Raw genomic sequence first — 22,478 nt, 5'->3', positions numbered from 1 at the left:
GCTCCCTTTGATTGGCCGGCAGGATGACGAACGCATTTACAGTCGGCCCTGCGGTAGTGGGAGCGTGCGTCAGCTTTGCACAATCGGGGAAAGAGAAGGGGCGTGTCTGACCGCTCAGGGGGCCCGCCGATTGGCTGGATGGCGGCGGCGCCGGGTGGCCAGGGCCGCCGGAGGAGGGCGGTGCCGTGGGCCTGGTCCCGGCTTACTGGCGACCGGTGTTAGTCAGATGATAATGGCAGCTCGGACCGGTCAGAGGGCCCTAAAAAAGGTGATCTCGCGATGCCGTCCGAAGTCGGCGGCAGCGGCCGGAGCCCCGGTTCCTGCGCAGGGGCCTGCGCGGAACGTCAGGTAATGAACAACTGGGGCGCAGCGGCGAGGGTAGTTTTCAGCCCAGGCCTGCTGAGCAAGGGGACTGGGGGCATTTGGGGTGAGGCAGGCGGACCGGATGCGTTTCCGCGTCTCTGGAGAGAAAGGGTCTCCTGCCTTCTCAGGGCCGCGCGTTTCCCCCCACCCCCTTGGCCGGAGGCTCGCCGGCCTGTCACGGGCTCCCAGTCTTGTGTTTGTGATTCGCTGCCCCCGCGAGAGGCGGTGAATCATCCGCTGAGCGACTTTGAAGCAGCTGATAAAGCAACTCGGTGGGGGTGCCTTTGGCTCTTCCGGCCTCCTCCCCATGGCCTACGGCTGCTGCTCTCGGAAAGTGATAACTTGGCGGCGCAGGATTTGCGGATTGATGGGCGTGTGGGAGTTTGTGGCCTGGCAGTAAGGCCCCCTTTGTTCCCCCAGCGTATCCGATGGCCAGACGTGCTTTCCCAGTTTTTGGTAGCGGTCTTTGCCCCCGCCCTTTGGTGCTTGCTAAACTAAACCGAAGCCGGGGACTTGGATTTTTTTCCATGCCATTGTAACTTAGAAGTCCTGTAACCTTGAACCAGAGTCTGCCTTCGATTTTCCTGGTTGGTTCTTTTTCGGTAGGTGATGGAGGTGGAGACACGAAAGATTCCATACTTCTATCACTTAGTCTCCTTTTATTACTGCCATTTTAATAAACTATGCTCGAAAATTAAAGTTAACGTTTAAAATTAATTTAGTTGTAAACTACGGGGTGGAGGGAGAAAGCACAAATCTGGTTGAGCTCCAGGACATTTAGATTCAGTGAAGAATTTTTTTAAATACCAACAACCCAACCAACTCCAAATCCTTTTAGACATTTATTGGTTGAAAAAGTTTTAAGCAGAACATACTGTATCATGCTTTAGATCTGCTTGTATTATTCTTATAAAATGCTGGCTTGCAAATAAACAAAACTAAAAATTGCTTTAGTGATCAAATTAAGGCTTAAATTCCAGGATAAAATATTTACTGTTTATGATAATGAAGAGGGAGAGAGTTTACGAGTTCATTGCAAGGCTGAAGCATTAACATAGATTCTGGGCTTTATTGTAGTAGAGTATTTGGGATGTAGTATTGGAAGATTAGTGACCAAAAAACTGTCCTTCATCTGGTCCAGTTTTTATTTCATGGTTTAACCATATATACGATTGTATGGTTCTCGTATTGCAGTTGAAGATATATTGTTCTTGATAATATGTGAAAATAGATGGGCAGTCCAGGGCATTGTAACCATAGTATGCAGACCGATCAGAAAACGCCTGTTAACTTGCTTTAAACACAGGCATTTCCCTTATGATTGTACTCAGATTGTGTGTTTCTTTTTCGGGGGATAGGGGGACCGTATTACATGAACCTGGTACAAAATTCAAAACCATATACAGTGAAAAGTAAGTTTCCAAAACACCCAGTTTATCTCTTCAGAAGCAAGGGTCTTTTTTTTTTTAATAAATGTTTATCTCAGATGCTGCTTTTTCTGGTCTGATTTATCAGAAAATTGTTCATAATTGTGCATAGTATCTGCCACGTAAGTGGCTTCCAATAATAGATAAGAAGGTATCTATACGAAAAGTAAGCGAAATAGAGAAAACTGTTAAAACAGTTAAAGACATCTAAAGAATGTCTTAGAAGGGAAATGGGTGATTAGGCATTTTGAACACCAAGCTTGGTTTTTATAATCTGTGTGGCTACCAGAGATTCTAAATTATATTTTGTGTCCTTTTTTTTTTAAGGGGGAAGCTAAATTAACTGCCTAATTATTATTATTAATTTTTAAATTTTATTTATTTTTGGCTGTGTTGCGTCTTCATTGCTGCGCGCGGGCTTTCTCTAGTTGCGGCGAGCGGGGGCTACTCATCGTTGTGGTGTGTGGGCTTCTCCTTGTGGTGGCTTCTCTTGTTGTGGAGCACGGGCTCTAGGCGTGCGGACTTCAGTAGTTGTGGCACATGGGCTCAGTAGTTGTGGCAGTCGGGCTGTAGAGCGCAGGCTCAGTAGTTGTGGCGCACAGGCTTAGTTGCTCCACGGCATGTGGGATCATCCTGGACCAGGGCTCGAACCCGTGTCCCTTGCACTGGCAGGGGGATTATTATTATTTTTTTTTTTGCGGTACGCGGGCCTCTCACTGTTGTGGCCTCTCCTGTTGCGGAGCACAGGCTCCGGACGCGTAGGCTCAGTGGTCATGGCTCACGGGCTCAGCCATTCCGCGGCATGTGGGATCTTCCTGAACCAGGGCACGAACCCATGTCCCCTGCATCGGCAGGCGGACTCTCAGACACTGCGCCACCAGGGAAGCCCGGCAGGGGGATTCTTAACTACTGCGCCACCAGGGAAGTCCCTGCCTACCTATTTTATTTCCACTGTTTTGCTTCATTCAGCAGAATAACTGTCAGTCACTTTTATTGGCATAATTCCACTTTAAAGCAAACTTTATAGCTTTACTCAAAAAAATTACAGTAGGCTTTTAAAAATATTATCACTGCCTTTAAAATTCACATAACATCATATTTTTAAAGATCTTTAGGAACACATGACACGCTTATTCTCTCTAGGAGATGAATCTATCTTAAAAGAGACTTAAGTTCATTCATACAGTTCATATGCTTGATTCTTTTCCATAGTCATGAAGCATTTAGCTTAACTATTTTCATTGACCTTTCTTTCATTACCTTTGGAATGAGTCTACCCAATTTTTATAAACAGCTTTAATTGTTCAAAAGTTTTTTCTTGTATTTTTGGAGCCATAGTCTCAAGTATCACCTCTTATCTTCTGGCTGAATATCGCCAATTTCTTCAATCATTCTTTAACTCGATTTTCTCTTCCAGCCAAACTGTAGGGTCTCAGTGTCCTTAAAGAAATTTTATTTATATGTAAATCATATCTTATATAAATCAAATTTCATATATGATAAATGAGATTTCACCAGGCCACTCCATTACACTTTTAAAAAGTAACATGAAGATGCAATTTAATGAAATGTTGCTCTCTTACTTGGAACACTTCAAGAACATCTCAATGAGAATAAATTCCAAATTGCTTTATCCTCACCAATAATCCCCAGTATGATCCAGCTCCAACCTGTCTCTCTAACATTATTTCATGGTGCTCTCCCCCGGCTTGCTATAGTGCTGTTACACTGTTAGTCTTTTTTAGTGTCTGGATGCTGCCACGCTCTTCCCCTAGTACCTGAAATGCTCTGTATCTACCTCTCCTCCCACGTACATACACACATGTATGTGTGAGAGAGATTTTATATATATGTGCACACGTATTTATTATGTACATACATATCTATTAGCATGGCTAATGACTCCTTATCCATTATTTCTCAGATGAAATACAACCTCAGAGGACTTCCTGGACCACCCTGTCTAAAGAAGGTCCTAATTACATCTCCCCACACCCATTTCTATTTTAGTGATTTTTTTTTGAATCCCCAACTAGAATGTAATCTTCATGTTTGTTTTATTCACCATTATATCCCTAGTGCCTAGCTCAGAATAGGCGCTCAATAAGTATGTGAACTAATAATGCACGAATAGTAGTGTAAAACAGTTATGCAATAATCTTATTAGAATAAAGGCTGAAAACATTTAGGTGAACAGAAGCATATCAGGCATCTGTATTACAAAGCACCCAAACAGTTAACATGCTAGTTACCTTGACATATGTTTTCACATATACACATGGAAATGGAGATTGGAAGGTAAAAGATAACTGAGCAGCAGGTCTGACAGGGCCACCAGATATCCAGTGGGAGAGCAAGACCTAATTTCAAATCTCATAGAGCAGATCAGAAATTAAGGAAACCCCTGTGGATCCAGCTGGGAAAACAAGCTGAGTAGATGAGTTGAAAAATGGATGATGAATATCCTAGAAAGCCTAGGGTAAGAATACGTTGTAAAACATGACTGCAGACTAAAAGCCAACTTCTGGGAGAGATACCTTTTCTGTTAGAAGCTTCTAACCATAACTGTAAGATGGTATTTTTAGTTTCTTTTTTTTAAATAAAATTTATTTATTTTATTTATTTTTGGCTGCGTTGGGTCTTAGTTGCAGCGCGTGGGCTTCCTCTAGTTGCAGCAAGAGGGGGCTACTCTTCGTTGAGGTGTGTGGACTTCTCATGGCGGTGGCTTCTCTTGTTGTGGAGCACAGGCTCTAGGCGCATGGGCTTCAGTAGTTGTGGCATGTGGGCTCAGTAGTTGTAGCTCACGGGCTCTAGAGTGCAGGCTCAGTAGTTGTGGTGCACAGACTTAGTTGCTTCACAGCATGTGGGATCTTCCCGGACCAAGGCTTAAACCCATGTCCCCTGCATTGGCAGGCAGATTCTTTTTTTATTAACATCTTCATTGGAGTATAATTGCTTTACAATGGTGTGTTAGTTTCTGCTGTATAACAGTGAATCAGCTATATGTATACATATGTCCCCATATCCCCTCCCTCTTGTATCTCCCTCCCTCCCACACTCCCTATCCCACCCTTCTAGCTGGTCACAAAGCACTGAGCTGATCTCCCTGTGCTATGCGGCTGCTTCTCACTAGCTATCTATTTTACATTTGGTACTGTATATATATGTCTGTGCCACTCTCTCACTTCGACCCAGCTTACCCTCCCCCTTCCCCCTGTCCTCAAGTCCATTCTCTACTGCGTCTTTATTCCTGTCCTGCCCCTAGGTTCTTCAGAACTTTTTTTTTTTTTTTAGATTCCATATATATGGCAGGCAGATTCTTAACCACTGCGCCACCAGGGAAGTCCCTTTTTAGTTTCTTTATGGTGCTTTAGAAGCTTTCGTGTGTGTGTGTGTGTGTGTGTGTGTGTGTGTGTGTGTATTTTTTCAGGACTATTCTAAGGTTGCACAGTCTTCTAAAGTATGATTGTTATTTTACAATCTCTATAGTTTGTGTTTTCTCTTAATTGTCAGTGTTACTCAATCAGGTACTTTTTGTCTTTTTAGATATTTAGCTTCCTGTGGTATACTGATGAGCAGAACTCTTCCACTACATACCTCAGTTTTGCCTAAGGAGATATATGCAAGAACTTTCTTCAGAATTGCTGCACCATTAATAAACAAAAGAAAAGAATATTCAGAGAGGAGAATTATAGGGTTTGTATAAAATAATAGTTGTACTAAAAGAGCGTGTTCACAATTTTCTATGGAACATCATGCCTCTTTTTTTCTAGATTCTCTTCTTACAGACTAAGCTCTAATTTTCTAGCCCTTGCCGTTTTATAAATATTTGTTGAATGTAGTCATGTGGTAACTCTATAGGATAGATTTAAATCTTGACATTTAAAGGAAATAATTAGACTGTTTATGACCTGCATTTTTTGTACACTGTTCTTTTTTATAGTGGCAACATTACTGATATGTTGAGCCAGATATGTCTGTATAGCTCCCTCACATACACACATACCTAGGTAAGTACATATAAACATGCTAAGAGGCCCCTACCATCTAGAGCAGAGGTTGGCAAGCTTTTCTGTAAAGGGCCAGTTAGTAAATAGGTTTGTGGACCATACTGTCTCTGTTGCAACTACTCAACTCTGTCACTGTACCCCAAAAATAGCGATAGACAATATGTAATAAATGGGCCTGGCTGTGTTTTAATAAAATTTTATTTACAGAGCCATGCAGCAGGCCAGGTTTGGCCCCTCCTCTAGGGGTATATACAGCAGAGTATAGAGAGTCTGCAGATCTGCTAAACCAGAAATCAAGCAGTCCTTCATATGGGAATTTCTACAAGGGGGTCTTAATTCCCAACAGGCCATTAAATATTACATGAATTCTTCTAAAAGTACTTTTCATTCATTTTATTTAGTTGCTTTTTCCCTTCTAATTTTTCTGCAGTAAAGAACTTTGGGCATACTCATAACTTTTGTCACATAATTGACCGTTATTAGTGGATAGTCACTGTATTAGTTAAGGTAATGCTAGCAACCATACAGGTAAAACCCAAAAGTTTATTTCTTTCTCATGTAAAGTTGAAGTGCGTATTCCCAATCTATGGGCAGCAATCCTCGAGTAGTGATTCAGGAAGCCAGGCTCCATCCAACTTGTGACTTTTGTAATTCCTTAGTCTTCAGAGTCTCTTAAAAAGATACACGTGGTTCTTAATCATATTGGTCTGGAAGTGACACCCAGTGCTTACTCTCAGATATTATTCGCAAGAACTAGTCATGTTACAGCTATGTAATTGTAGCCTCCAGGTGGCCAGCAGTTATGCCACATAAAGCAAGTGTAAATACTTGGATAGGTAGACATCTTTGCATCAGCTGGTATCTGTTGAAAAGAGACATGGCAACAAAAGGATGAGAAATCAAATAGTGAATTGGTCTGCTTTCCTTTTGAATCAGAAATATAACATCTTCCTTTTACTGTGTACTTGCCATTTGACAGGCACTGCTGGGGGCTCTATATTTATTGTTTCATTTAATTCTCACAATAGCCATGTGAACTAGGTATTATTCCCATTTTAGAGATGAGGAAACTGAAGCTCAGAGAGATTATGTTGTGTCATGACTCCTAAGCTTATTTTTCCCACCATATTTACTTATTCTTTCTTGCTTCCTTATTCTTTCTCGTGTTAAAATTCTTTTTATTACAAATTGGTCTTATCTAATGATCTCTGTCTTCCCCCATATTTGACATAAACACATAATAGCTACCATTTATTAAGTGCCTAGTAAGCATTGTGCATTATGCTAAAACTATTTCACTTAACCCTTAAAAGAACCCTGTAGGGACTTCCCTGGTGGTCCAGTGGTAAATAATCCACCTTCCAATGTAGGGGATATGGGTTCGATCCCTGGTCAGGGAACTAAGATCCTACATGTGGCAGGGCAATTAAGCCCGCCACCACAACTACTGAGCTCGCGCGCCTCAACCACAAACTACAGAGCCCACACACTCTGGAGTCCGCACCACAACTAGAGAAGAGAAAACCCATATGCCACAGTAGAGAGAAACCCGCACGCCACAAGGGAGCACCGCAGTGAAAGATCCTGCATGCCGCAATGAAGATTGGACAGCGAAATAAATATTAAAAAAAAAAAAAAACCACCTGTACAGGTATTTTTCAATTATGAATGAAGAAAATGAAGTTGAGAGGTTAAGCAGCCTAGCCAGGGTCACATGACTTACTATGTTTTAGAGTTGATATTTGAACACAGTACTTTCTGACTACAAAGTCCATCCCCTTGACTGCTATGCTATACTGCTTTCTTAGTCAGTGCAGACTACTTTTATGACAATTAGCTTCCAGGCTACCAGGTTTCATACTTCATGGGACTTATTTTGGCATTTATTTCCAAATGTCTGAAAACATGGGGAGGGTAGGTTTATTTCCCCCCCTCTGCTGTGGGCCTCATTTCATGATCATAAAGATTAAATATGTATAAACACTCATTCTGTCATATTCCAAAAATACCCTTTTAAACTTTAGAATGTGGTTGTTTACTATATCATTTTGAGGTGAATTATGTTTTAACAGTATGAGTCTTTATAACCAAGAATTATATGTGTCTGGTTCTCATTCAGTTGTCTTTTACTTGTATCCACAATGTTTTTGTTGTTTGGTTTTTCATTTAAACCCTGATGGTTTTTTGTTGTATTTCTATGTATTTTGCATTTCTATGCTACTGTTTTCTACTTGTTAGTATAGGAACGATATTAATTTTTATATATTTCTCAACAGGCTACATAACTAAATTCTGAATTGACTAGCTTCTGATTTGATAGTCATATCACCTGCCAATTTATAATTTTGCCTAATTCTTTTCCACACATGTGCCTCATATTTCATGCTCTGATTTAATTATTTTGACATACTTTCAGAAAAATGTCAGATAACAATGAAGATATACAGCACCTTTGTCTTATTTCTAACTCTAATAGGAATGCTTCTGGTATTTAACTATCTATGGAGGGAATCATATAATATTTTTGTTTTGACTAATTAATATGGTTATAATAATATAATTCTTAGTATTAAACCATCCAAACATCCTTAAATGAGTTGCATTTGATTGTTGTATTTTTTAAAAAATATATTGCTCTATTATATCTGCTGATATGTAGAAGTTTTGCCACAGGTGATGAGGGTTTATAGATTTTGGTTTTTATTGCTTTGTGAGGCTTGGGTTCGCAGATGTTATGCTGGCTCATAAAAAGAATGAGAGGTTTCCTTTTTTTGTGGTATAGAATAGATGCTTTTCTTAATTACAAAATCATCACATACTTGTATAAAAACTTAACAATTTAGAAATATGTATACTAAAAGACTTAGTCTATTTTTACTCCTACTTCTTTTTCCTGAATTAACAACTGGTAATTGTTTAATCTGTATCCTTCTAGGACTTTTTCAATGTGTTTTCATTACAGACAGTCTATTAACATAATTATTTTCAGGAAAAAAATCCCGAATGTTTAAAATTGAGGAAATATAGTATACACTTAAAATATTTCTCAAATAGATAATAGAATCATATATATCCTGTCTGCTTTAGTGTGCCTTTTTTCACATAGCAATATATTGTAAACCTCTTTGCTCTAAAGTATACGGTTGACCCTTGAAAAGTGGGGTGTTTAGGGGGTGCAGACCCCCACACAGTAAAAAAAATCTGCATACTGCTATTTCTGTCTCCAAACGAGGAATTGTTAAATGACTCACCCAAAGGCAGGAAGCTGATGAAACAGTTTGGATAAAATCAAGACTCAAAAAATAAAATAAAGGGCTTCCCTGGTGGCGCAGTGGTTGAGAATCTGCCTGCCAATGCAGGGGACACGGGTTCAAGCCCTGGTCTGGGAAGATCCCACATGCCGTGGAGCAACTGGGCCCATGAGCCACAACTACTGAGCCTGTGCGTCTGGAGCCTGTGCTCCACAACGAGAGGCCACGATAGTGAGAGGCCTGCGCACCGCGATGAAGAGTGGCCCCTGCTCGCCGCAACTAGAGAAAGCCCTCACACAGAAATGAAGACCCAACACAGCCAAAAATAAATAAATAAATAAATAAATTTATTAAAAAAAAATAAAATAAAATAAAATAAAATCAAGACTCAAACCCTAGTTTTTTTGATTCCACATATTGTGATCTCTAATTGAACACAAACTTTCCCTCACATTTAATTTAAAGATCGGCAAAATGAAAATACAGGTACTAAATTTACTGAAAAAACTTTGTGTATAAGTGGACCCACACAATTCAAACCTGTGTTGCTCAAGGGTCAACTGTACATCTGATCTTAATCCCTTTAGATAACTGATAGAGTCCCACAGTATGAGTGTACCATAATTCATCAACCATTTATTATTAAGCAATTATTAATGTTTATCAACCAAATAAACATTTAGGTTGCTTCTAGTTTTTTTCTCTCAAAGTCTCAGTTTTTAAATGCTGGTTACTAATTAAAATTTTAAAAACCATATCTGCAAGCCAGATTCAACCTGTGGTCTGCCACATTGTAAGCTCTGCCATAGACATATGTTTAGCTCCCTTTTTTTTTTTTTGCGGTACGCGGGCCTCTCACTGTTGTGGCCTCTCCCATTGTGGGGCACAGGCTCCAGACGCACAGGCTCAGCGGCCATGGCTCACGGGCCCAGCCGCTCCGCGGCATGTGGGATCTTCCCTGACCGGGGCACGAACCTGCGTCCCCTGCATTGGCAGGCAGACGCTCAACCACTGCGCCACCAGGGAAGCCCTAGCTCCCTTTTATCCTTTTATTTTCTGTGTTTTAAAGACATTCATCCCAGAGTGTGGTTCTATGAGTGTGTGCCAAATGATTTATTGCCTCATACATAGTAAACCTTATTCATATTCAACTTAAAGTGTACATATACCATATAAATAGATGCAGTTAACACCTCTCCTTTTTTTTTTAAAGATATTCTATGCAGGAAATGTATGATGTAGTATCAGGAATGGAGGATTACAAGCATTTTGTTCCTTGGTGCAAAAAATCAGATGTAATATCAAGGAGATCTGGATACTGCAAAACACGATTAGAAATTGGGTTTCCACCTGTATTGGAGCGCTATACATCAGTGGTAACCTTGGTGAAACCACATTTGGTAAAGGTAATGGTTTTGTTTTTTGTTGTTTTTAAATATTCCTCAAATATTATGTTAAATGGGTTAAAGTATAATAGCATTAAGAAGACCTCCCTAAACTAATAGGAGGAGGGAAAAAACAAACTATTATATCTCTTAAGTCATGTTATTTTACACAATATTAGCATTATTCTTTCCAAATAGAAATTTAACTAGAACATGGAAATTAGAAGCTTTTTCTTTTGTCCTTCTGTTGAGGACTATTGACCCACAGGAAGGATTTGGCCGCACAAGTGAGAAATGTTTTAATACTTGCACTACTTTTTCTTAAGTTAAGGAAGGGAAAGTGGTGAGAGGATGCAGAAAGGTAGAAAAGATATAAATGTGGAGAACGTAAACATTATTGAAGTCATCCTGCCATGTACCAGGTACTGAAATGCCAAGTGTTGTTGCCTGCATATATTAAGCATCTTACTCTTCTCAGAGGAGGGTACACATTTAGAAAAGAATTCCATAGAGTAATGCCCATTTCTTTTGAATTTCTAGATGTGATGACCAAAGACTTTCAAAGCTGAATTGTTTTGTGCTCACAGGATTTAGTGGTGGTATCATTTCTTGGTAATTGGCCAGAGCTAAATTCCTTCGTCACCTCTTTGTCAGGCATTGAGGAGGAGCAACTCTCATACCAGAAACAGTATACTGTCCAGTGAAGCTAAGACCTTGGAGTCCATCCTAGTCGCAATCTCAAAACTTCAACTCCACTTAAAAGACTGTGCCCCACTGTGGGACTCTGTCGTTATTACGACTGTTTTCACCTGTTTGCCTCATAGTTTTGGAGTTTTCACCTACTATGCTACACTTAAAATAGCTAACATATTGAGCTCTTTATAGTGCTTTACTTGAATTACTCTTCACAACAGCCCTTTGAGATGCAAATTATATTCTTCATCTTATAGTTGAGTACACTAAGGCCTAGAAGAGTTAGATGAGGTTACACAGCCAAGACTCTAGTCTGTCTGACAGCAGCAAATATCTCTGTAATCTTAAAATTGAGTCCCCTGACCTCAGTCTCTTACCATTCATACTCTCATAACTTAGATCTTAACATATCCTGCATCTAACTAAAAGAACTCTAAAGTCTCATTTTCTCCTCCTGGCTTTCTTCCCTTCCCTGGCTTCCATGAATGAACCATATAGTGCTTATTCCACAGCCCTGTGCCTTTGCATATTGTTCCCTCTTTTACCTATAATGGAAATTCCTTGCCTGTTAATCTTTCAAATTCCAACCTGCTTTCTCCCTTTCCTTTCATATAGATGACTAGTTCTACCTCGGTGATTCCTCTGGGCTTTGCACGTGCTTTATTTATTTCTCTTATCACTCTGTAGTGTAATTTCTTTCTTCATTTGTATTTCTGCTTGACAAAATCGAGCTACTTGAGAGAATGGGAGATCCTCTTTTTCATCTCTGTATCCTCAGCACCAGTACTACAATGACAGGAGTCATGAGGCCTCTTTGTTTATGAAGTTCTCACTACTGTGTTCTTGGGTTATTGTAGATCCACAGATGTTCATAATAATTTCAGTAACTTTTAACACTGCCAAGGAGGGAGGAAACTATTTTTTTTTATTATAATAATATGTATTAGATAGTCATTGCTATCTCAATTTTATGAGGCTTAGGGAAATTAAGAGCCCTACACAAATTCATACTGTGTGTGTCTGATTCCAAAACTATTTTTCCATTAAAATAAGCTGTCTCACTTAGTGTGCTAGTTTATTGTTTAAAGACATATTTGAGAATAACACACAACTCTCTATGTTCAGCTTTCAATTTTCCCTGGGTTCAGGTTCTGGATTTTAATACCTGATACACATATGTGACATATAATAAAAATTATTATAACTGAGGAAGCAGCAGAAGCCATGTGACATTTTCTGTGAATTATTAGCTGCCCCAAATGTGCCTGTGACTTAACATGTCAGTGATTCTAGTCTACCTGAATCTGTAATGGCCAGAAACCTTCTTACTATGTTCAGTATCTCTGTTAGGAATGAGATCTTTGGCAGTATTGTCCCTATCAAAACGTACCAATAGTCTGGGAGGATCCCACATGCCGCGGAGCAACTAGGCCCGTTAGCCACAACTGCTGAGCCTGCGCATCTGGAGCCTGTGCTCCGCAATGTGAGAGGCCCGCGCACCGCAATGAAGAGTGGCCCCCGCTTGCCACAACTAGAGAAAGCCCTCGCACAGAAACGAAGACCCAACACAGCAAAAATAAATAAATTAATTAATAAACTCCTACCCCCAACATCAAAAAAAACCAGTAAAAATCCATGGGTCCTTGAGCTGGATTATTGATATGAGTATAGCACTGCCACATTTTGTGAAAAAGTGGTCAGAGGAAGGTGCTATATTATAGTGATTATTCCTAACAGCTGTTTCTCCTTCACTATTAAATTTCCTATAAGCTGCTTATGTGGTTGTAAAGAAAGGTGGAATGCATTATCTTACAGTTGGGTAATTTAAAAAGTTTAAAAAAATTAAAAATAAAAGTAAATAAACAGGGGCTTCCCTGGTGGTCCAATGGTTAAGACTCCAGGCTTCCACCGCAGGGGGCATGGGTTTGATCCCTGGTTGGGGAACTAAGATCTCACAAGCTGTGAGGCATGGCCAAAAACAAAAAAAGTAAATAAACGAAGTTGGATAACTGAAACAATACGGTTTTATTATAGACTTTTGATGGTTTTAAAAATTGGATGGCCATTATTGAACTATATATAAAGCCAAAGTCTTTGAAGAAAATTTTTACTTCTCCCCAGTGACTTAGCATATCAGCTATTAAAGTAGTATTTTAATGACTTATTTTATCGTGTCTAAATAAGTTTTAAAACATTCACTGGTTTCCATATTAAAAATTAAAATAATATGTTCTTTTTATAAATGTGTAAATAGAGCATATCTTTTTAAACGCATTTTAGTATGGATGCAGTTTATAATGATTCTACCGTGTTACCATCTGATAATTAATTCAAAAGGGTTTAGATGAAGAGGAAGTGAGGAATAAACTGCAAATGGATTTTTAGCTCTTTAGCCCCCAGTTTGAACCATCTTTAGAGACATCCAGATATAGTCAGAGAAATAATCCTATATTCTGTGTTTAGGTAGGCTATAGCTATGGGAGAAAAAATGACTGTTTACTTGGGGGAAACAGAGTTTACCTACGCAGGTCCTTATTTTGCAATATATTTTGTAGTGTATAGCCTCAGGAGAGGGACAGTCTAAATTCTTGAGGGGGATAACTTACCCAAAAGAAAGGGGGTAGAGGGGCTTGATCATTTATCGGCCCCAGGATTTGCCAGAATTGCTGAAAACTTAAGGCTTAATTGAGGAGGGGAGTGTAGACTGAAACAAGAATTTGAAAAAACAGCCTGCTTCTGAGGGAAGGTGATAGATATTCTTGAGGTCAATTGTCTACTAGTATAATAAGGCCCAGATGGCATCTTAGGATAGTAAATAAAGAAACTGAACTTCTTTAAAGTTTTTTTGTTTGTTTGTTTTGCGGTATGCGGGCCTCTCACTGTGTGGCCTCTCCCGTTGCGGAGCACTGGCTCCGGACGTGCAGGCTCAGCGGCCATGGCTCACGGGCCCAACCGCTCCGCAGCGTGTGGGATCTTCCCAGACCGGGGCACGAACTCGTGTCCCCTGCATCGGCAGGCGGACTCTCAACCACCGCGCCACCAGGGAAGCCCTGAAACTGAACTTCATTCAAGGTCATAACATGTTCTAACAATGGACTAGTAACTATGGTTCTGGCCACCGTTTTTCACACTGCAGGAGGCAACTCTTTAATGGGTCTCAACCAACATTTTTTAATGATATAGAATGGGAAATGTCAGGATGCACTGCACACAGTATTACTGTGTATTATGTTTCAGTGTGTACACACACATGTAAAATAAACATGAGCACAGAAGAGAGGTCAGAAAGCAGTGGGTCAGGGACAAGGGTCAGGGCCACACTTTCAGGAAAACTGGAACCATAGAGGCCTCTAGAAATAAAGAATAATGAGTTAGGGAAAGACTGAATGTGATTGATAGAAAATCTTTGAGTTGCAAAGAAGAATTATAGAATTGTTCTAGGGATCTGTGCCAAATGCCTTACAAATGTTAAATTTAGCCATCTCGTACTGATGGTATAAGACAGGCATTATACTCATTTTACAGATTAAGGAAATACAGTACAGGGAATTAACTTGTTCAGGATCACTTATAAGTGGCAGAGCTGGAAATAAACTTCCAGGTAGTCACTCCCTGTTTTGTTGTGGGAGGAGAACTCTAAGTAGCACAGTGGGTGACAGCAGTGGAAGAGAACAAGTGGCAATCTTGGGGATCCCAGGAGAAAGGAAAATGGCTTATATTGGCCAGAGATCACTTCCTAGTACCAAGCTAACAATGAGATGTACCAAGTGGCAATCTTGGGGATCCCAGGAGAAAGGAAAATGGCTTATATTGGCCAGAGATCACTTCCTAGTACCAAGCTAACAATGAGACCACACCTGTGGTCTGACCTATAAAAATATTTACTTCTCAAAGAAATCATCTTCAGTTGTAGATTCTGGACACAATCCAAATGGTATTTTAACTGTGGTTTTATTTTTTTCATTTTGTTCTAGGCATCCTGTACTGATGGGAAGCTCTTCAATCATTTGGAGACTGTATGGCGTTTTAGCCCAGGTCTTCCTGGCTACCCAAGAACTTGTACTTTGGATTTTTCAGTAAGTCTCTCATAAAGCCCTCTATTTGTTCCAAACATCAGGTGAAGTTGGTAAAGAAGGAGTAATCCATTTTTATTAGAACCCAGATGTCATAATTAATAACCTACGTGCATAGCAATTACTGAAAGACATTTTTTAAAAAATCTCAAATTCCTGAGTATTGAATACCTTTTTCTGCACTTTTTTTTTTTTTTGCACTAATTTTTTTTTTTTTTTTTTTTTTTTTTTTTTTTTTTTTTTTTATGCGTTACGCGGGCCTCTCACTGTTGTGGCCTCTCCCGTTGCGGAGGACAGGCTCCGGACGCGCAGGCTCAGCGGCCATGGCTCACGGGCCCAGCCGCTCCGCGGCATGTGGGATCCTCCCAGACCGGGGCACGAACCCGTGTCCCCTGCATCGGCAGGCGGACTCTCAACCACTGCGCCACCAGGGAAGCCCTGCACTAATTTTATAAGAAAAAATGCTAGGGGAATTCCCTAGCAGTCCAGTAGTTAGGACTCTGTGCTTCTACTGCAGGGAACACAGGCTCGATCCCTGGTTGGGGAACTGAGATCCTTCATGCTGTGCGACGTGGCCAAAAAAAAGAAAAGAATGCTAATGACCCTTTCTCTTTTTCTATTTCATTCCTTGAAACCTTGAATAGTCATCCCTTCTCTATTTTCTAATTTTTACAAGTCCATAGATTATAAGACACACGCAACTAAGGGTTCACGTGCCACAACTAACGAGCCTGCAAGCCTCAGCTAACACCCAGCACAACCAACCAACCAAATAAATATTTTAAGAAGAAATGGTTATAATTTTGAGTAAATTACTGTATGCTATTCTCAGCTCTTAAGTTGCTTTCATTGCAAAATTGAAAATGCGACAGTTGGGGAAATTTGAATGAAACCTCTCTAGATTAGATAATAGCATTATTATCTAGTAATATTAACTCCCTCTGTTAATTTCTTGGTTTTAATTGTACTGTGATTATATAAGACATTGGAATAGGAGAATCTGGGTGATGGGTGTATGAGAAATCTTAGTACTGTTTTTGCAACTTTTTTATAAATCAAATTATTTTAAAATTAAAACATTCAGAAGTTAATGGATATTTAAGGTCCTTAAGATATTATTTCTTTTTTTTTTTTTTTTTTTTTTTTGTAGTACGCGGGCCTCTCACTGTCGTGGCCTCTCCCGTCGCGGAGCACAGGCTCCGGACGCGCAGGCTCGGCGGCCATGGCTCACGGGCCCAGCCGCTCCGCGGCATGTGGGATCTTCCCGGACCGGGGCACGAACCCGTGTCCCCTGCATCGGCAGGCGGACTCTCAACCACTGCGCCACCAGGGGAGCCCAAGATATTATTTCTTAAACTGGGTTGCCTTGAATTCTGTCTTGAGGGGATATAAAGTTAGTTCTAAATCATTGTCTACTTTAAGATTGAACCACCTTCACCATCTATTTTGTGGGTTAATCTCATCTTTCTGCTACTACTTCTCATGGGAATACCATATCAAAAGGATCACTTCCCTTATTTACTTTTGGGAAGTAAGGTAGCTCGAAAAGGGGCATATTAATAAGAAGGCAAAGTGATAAACATGGTATTTAGCAAAGCTTTCTTCCAGGTTTTTTTAACTTAATAAAAGCAGACTCTTTGCCCCAAAATGAGATTCATTGGCCTTGTTTACTTAAGCTTATTGTTTAGCCGTTGTTGTGCTTACTGCAGTAAACAAATCTCCCTCTTCTGAGGGATGTTAAAATCTCATCTAGATAGACCCATAGAGCTCTGCCTTAGGTACTGGGCCAAGTAACACATTTCACAGTGTGAACACCATTACCCTAAGTGGAGATTTAGTAAAAGAAAGATCTTTCTAAAATAATTATTAACATTTTCCTACAGATTTCTTTTGAATTTCGCTCACTTCTACACTCTCAGCTTGCCACATTGTTTTTCGATGAAGTTGTAAAGCAGATGGTAGCTGCCTTTGAAAGAAGAGCATGTAAGCTGTATGGTCCAGAAACAAATATACCTCGGGAATTAATGCTTCATGAAGTTCATCACACGTAAAGAGAAAAAGGAAATGGTCACCTACTTGTAACTAGTTTATTCACTTTTAGGAAGTACTTTCATCATTTGCTTTCAGAAGTCAGAAAGCAGTTGTCAAACCGGCTTTGATTATAAACCCGTACCACTGAAAATTTGCACTTGGAATATGGAACCACGTGTACATAGAATTCAATCAAGTGTAATTCAGAGTAATATGTATATTAGCATATTTACAGTAATGGGATGTCATCACTATTGCTAGAATACTGACATCACTCTTCTGAACAGAAATTGAAACTGTAAATTTAAACCTTTTAGTTATCACCTCACCTGAAAGAGGTTGGTTGAGATACTCATGCAGTGTGTATTATATTAACCATATCACTTTTAAGTTATTAAATTCAGACTATTTATAACTTATTGTCTTAGGGTCTGCCTCATGGCTTAGAATATTTGAGTAATCATCAGATGTTTAAAGTAAAAACTTTGACTTAAAAATACTGTTAATGAAGGTTCCCTGGCACTTTTCTTATTTTTAAATTGTTCTTGTGGGTAGTAGTAGATAATTCGCTGTTATACTGAGGTTAGCTTCCAGATAGTGATTTTTTTTTTTTTTTTGGTGAGTGGTCCAGAGTTTTAAGCTACTTTTCTCATAGTTTGCAGCCCTCTCCTCGGTACTTCTACTGCTCTTTCAAAAATGCTGTTTGCGTGTCAAATTTTGTCTACAGCAGTGGGCAGTACATGAGGATAATAAGTTGGTGTCCAATTTTGTCTACAGCAGTGGGCAGTAGATGAAGATAAGTTGGTTGAGATGTCTCCAGCACCATGCATCCTTATTTTCTATTTATTGTGTGTACTCACTTTCAGTAATGCATTTCAAACTGATATTTTTGTAAACAAATCAATGTAAGGACTGAAGTGGTAACTTAATAAAGTTAATTTGTTTATTTTTTGTACAGTTATTTTGGTTATTGAAATGTCTTAAAATACTTTCACAGAAAAAAATCTGGGCAAAATTCAGTCTTCCTTTAATCAATATTGATTCCCTTCCCTTCCTTCATTCCATACCCAACAACCCTCTGGCATTAATTACCCTTCCCTTGTTTCCTCAGATCAGCAAGGGAACTTACTAGTTCGTTCCCTACACGAATGCGTGTTTGCATCAATTTGTTCAGTAAATCTGTTGTGAGTAGCTGCTCTCTGCCACATGGTGGGTATACAGTGGTGAAGGATTCTTACAGTCTACTCACATGGAGCTTGATTATGCCTTCACACAGGTAAAGTATTTTTCCACGTATAAATGAGGTATCTTCCCAGAGCATAAGTAGTTTGTATATAATTATGTACCTTTGGGGACTTCCCTGGCGGTCCAGTGGTTGAGACTCCGCGCTTCCACTGCAAGGGGGCGTGGGTTTGGTCCCCGGTCAGGGAATTAAGATCCCGTGTGCTGAGCGGCACAGCCAAAAAAAGAAAAAAAAAATTATGCACCTTTTAAAAAACAAAGTTTTTTTTTTAAGTGGCAAAGATAAGACCCCAGATATTTTCTCTTTTTCCCTGTACAGTATTACTACACTTTTAATGGAAATAAGAATTTGTACTTTACCACTATTCTTAAAGTGCCATAAGTAGACTTAGGTTTAGAATCTAACTTAGTGGTTGGGTGTAACTGGACTGGTATGATAGTATGTACATGGTATTTTTGGTTAGGGAACCCAGGAATGCCCAAATATTGCCTTGACCTAGCCATCCCTTTGACCCATGAGGTTCCCCAAGTATTGTCAGAACACAAGTCTTGGTAAGTGGTAGAGACAAACCCATGCATTCTGGCTCAAATATGTATGCCCTTGTGTTTGCTCTGAAGTCTGTGACCTGTGGACTTAAAATTTGGCATCTGTGCTTTCCATATCTTAAGAGGGAAAACACCACCACCTTTATAAACCTCTTGAATTGGCATCTGGTCAGTGAAATCTGAGGGGAAGACTGATGGGATAGGACTTGATAGATAAGATTTTTATCTCTGTGGAAAGAAACTTGGAAGAGAAACTTCTCTTCCTTGGTTTTTGCCTGGTTGCGTGAGGATGTGAAGTTTGCAGCTACATCTGCCATCTTTTCACAAAAAGGGAAGAGGCAATGATTCCAGAAAAGCCAATTCAGAACCCTAACATCAAGGGTTGAATGAACCAACCTTGTAGTGGGCACTTCTGGTTACATGAGATAACAGACCTCGAGTGTCTAAGTCACTTAGAGTTAGGTATTCAGTTACTTGCAGCCGCCCTTTCATCCTTCTCCAATCTGAACTGGTTGCTCTCCACGCTGTTGCTTTTGTGCAAGTGTAATTCCCTAATCATCCTAGGATTTCCCTTCACCTCTCTCTTCTTGGGGTTCCTATTTCCTGGATCTTTGGCTTCCTTTTTATTTTTTAACTCTCAAAATGCTGAGGAAATCCTCTAGTGGCTTCCTAAGAAAGGGCGAATGGGAGCTAAATTTTTAGAATCCCTGAGTATCTGAAGATGTCATTGTTTTATATTCACACTTGATTGAGTATAGAACGCCACATTAAAAATAATCCCTCCCATCCCCCATAATTTGAAAATCTGACTTCATTGTATTCTGGCATCTGGTGCTGCTCTTGAGAAGTCTGATGCCATTCTTATAACCAGTACTTCGTTTTAGCATCCTTTTTTTGGTCTCTAGAAGCTTTTAAAATCTACTCTTTAACTTGGGTAGTCTGGAAATGCATGCTGATCAGTCGTGTTGCCCTGTCTTTTATTAATTGTCCAGGGCAACTTACAGATCCTTTCAGTCACAGGCTCATTTCTTTGAGTCCTGGGGAATTTCCTTCAATTATTTGTTTGATAATTTCCTCCTATCCATATTCTCTGGTTCTTTAATTCAGGAATTCCTGAGTATTTAGACATTTTATTTCTTGTATTAAATCTGTATCTTCTTTCCTCCTATTTTCCATCTGTTTTTCTTCTGCCTTTTAGATTTCTTCAATTCTGTCTTTCAGACCTTTCAGTTAATTTTATATTTGCCATAGTTTTAATTTCCAAGATTTTTTTGGTTTGTTTTCTAATTGTTCCTTTATTTCATAGCTTTCTTCTTTTAAGGAAACAAGCTCTCATCTTTCTTAAGATACTAAGTTTCCCTTAGGCCCCTTCTGGGTTTTGCTATTCTCACATTGAAGGCTTCCTCAACTGTCTAATGGTTCTTGTTTGTCCGTTAATATTTGAAGGCAAGTTACTATACGGTTTACTGGAATTAAGAGGGGGCATATTGACTGGTGAGTTTCACTGTGAGGTGACCGGGTGAGCCAGCCTTTTCACTGGCAGACTCCCCAGATGACAGAATCTAGAGGTCTTTTTTCAGTTTTCCTACATAAGGATTCTATCTCTTGCCCTAGAGAAATATGGGGCTGGGAATAGGAAGAGGGACAGATGGAGTAGAAATAATGCCTGGCTGTTGGCATTCTGAAAGTTTAGTAAGGGACTGAGGGTCTCACAGTTTGGAATGTAGGCTTTCCCTTAATCTTTTAGGTCCCTCTCTTACCCCAGCTCTCTGCTCTTTCTGGTGTCCCAGGCTGAGGTTCATTCCTATTCAATTTCCACAGAGAATTAACTGTAGGCAATAGTTACCTGGTGGTGTGGGAAACGGGAGGAGACCTAGGAGTCCAATATCTCAGTAATCCTTCAGCTAATTTCACCCTCGTTTCCACTCCCACACTTGGCCTTACCTGATTCCCTAGACTCCCAGTATCCAATGAGTCCAAATGCTAAATCTCTGGGGAAGTTCTGTGGTACTAAGTACCTTGTTTCTTGTATTCCTTCTTCAGGTTCTTAGGTTATAATTATATCAACTCTAAGTCACATCACTTTTCCATCAACTTTCTAACTTCCTATAGATCCACTGATATCCCTCATCTACTCCTTCCCCTCAGTTGCCCTGGAATTCCTTACGTGTTGGTAAGGACCATTCTTTGAGTTTGTTGTTTTTTTAAATGTCAGAGGGGCTTTGCAGCAAGGGGTAAAATACTTTTATTTGTACCTTGTTTAATGTCTAATTTATTAATCTATGAATTTATTAATGAAATTTCTTTTAAAATTAAACAGATATTCACATACTGCTTACATAACTGATCAATCTGAGTGTATGAAATTAAAATAAATTTCCCTGAACATTTAAATATTATAGATTCAAAGACTTCTAATTAATTAAAATTGCATTTAATTAAAATTGCAAATTCAATATATCAGATTCTCTTGAATGTCTTAAACGTGTTGAGACAGAAAACCCCACAGTTATAATGATATAGTAATAATATTTACACATAAATGATATGAGTGTTACTATTTCAGCTTCTTATATTTATTATTTCTATTTCTCCTGAGGTTGCCTGTTTGAGAGTTTTTTATATCCTTCTGGACATTCAGTATATTAGACTCAAGAAGACACCATCTTAGACCAGCTGAGGTTGCAGGATGTTGGTAACCGACTGTTAGATTCTTGGTGGGGATGTGTAACCTGGCAGCACAGGCCAATGTGATTCTGAGCCTTGAATCTTAGGGTGAGTCCCTTCTTTTTTTGTTTGTTTTTTGGCTGTGCCACGTGGCTTGTGGGATCTTAGCTCCCCAACCAGGGATGGAACCCTGGCCCTCGGCAGTGAAAGCAAGGTGTCCTAACCACTGGACCACCAGGGAATTCTGGTTTTTTTTTAATTGAAGTATAGTTGATTTACAATGCTGTGTTAATTACTGCTGTACAGCAAAAGTGATTCAGTTATATATATATATATATATACACACACACATATATACATACACATTCTTTTTTTTAATGTTCTTTTACATTATGGCGTAATCATAAGATATTGAATATAGTTCTGTGTGCTATACAATAGGACCTTGTTGTTTATCCTTTTTGTATCAAAACTTGTTACATCATGAGGTTCTTACATCCTTTGTGTTTCAGAGACTTTAATGCTTAGAAACTTGGTATCTTTCCTGGAAATGAAGTACTCTTCAAGTTTTGTGTGGTTGTCAGTACCTAACTTGTGTTGTGATATTTTGACCCGATTTGTCAGTATAAATAGAAAATGTTTCATGAATGTATCAACATTCATGAGGTTCTTGAGTTCAGCTCCAATGTTTCATTCTTTGGGAGGTTAACTTCAAATTTTAAATTCTGGGGAATTTGGAAAATTTATTATCTTAAAACCCATTTTTGGATGTTCTTTCATTTGATTATTC

General features: G+C 39.5%; 1 protein-coding gene and 1 long non-coding RNA gene across 4 annotated transcripts; one reads left to right on the top strand and one right to left on the bottom strand.

The window, feature by feature from the left end:
• Positions 1 to 48: 48 nt before the first annotated feature.
• On the top strand, positions 49 to 18,188 carry COQ10B (coenzyme Q10B). Of its 3 annotated transcripts, none has more exons than XM_032637808.1 (5): positions 49 to 348; positions 5,337 to 5,486; positions 10,265 to 10,457; positions 15,104 to 15,205; positions 17,086 to 18,188. In XM_032637808.1, exons 1-5 carry the CDS (start codon positions 227 to 229, stop codon positions 17,251 to 17,253), a joined length of 735 nt encoding a protein of 244 aa, XP_032493699.1. In that variant the 5' UTR covers positions 49 to 226; the 3' UTR covers positions 17,254 to 18,188. The 3 variants fall into 3 exon arrangements, with proteins under 3 accessions (XP_032493699.1, XP_032493698.1, XP_032493700.1); XM_032637807.1 differs by having other exon boundaries at positions 16,353 to 18,188; XM_032637809.1 differs by lacking the exon at positions 5,337 to 5,486 and having other exon boundaries at positions 163 to 348.
• On the bottom strand, positions 6,276 to 18,623 carry LOC116756827. The gene is made up of 2 exons (XR_004350762.1): positions 18,580 to 18,623; positions 6,276 to 6,662 (listed from the first exon to the last, which is right to left on the bottom strand). It is a non-coding gene; the product is annotated as an uncharacterized LOC116756827 (long non-coding RNA).
• Between the last annotated feature and the right edge of the window lie 3,855 nt (positions 18,624 to 22,478).

The sequence above is a fragment of the Phocoena sinus genome, chromosome 7 (genome assembly GCF_008692025.1).
Source record: "Phocoena sinus isolate mPhoSin1 chromosome 7, mPhoSin1.pri, whole genome shotgun sequence".
In the NCBI taxonomy this organism is placed as follows: Eukaryota; Metazoa; Chordata; class Mammalia; order Artiodactyla; family Phocoenidae; genus Phocoena; species Phocoena sinus.
This window is presented reverse-complemented; position numbering and strand designations above follow the sequence as displayed.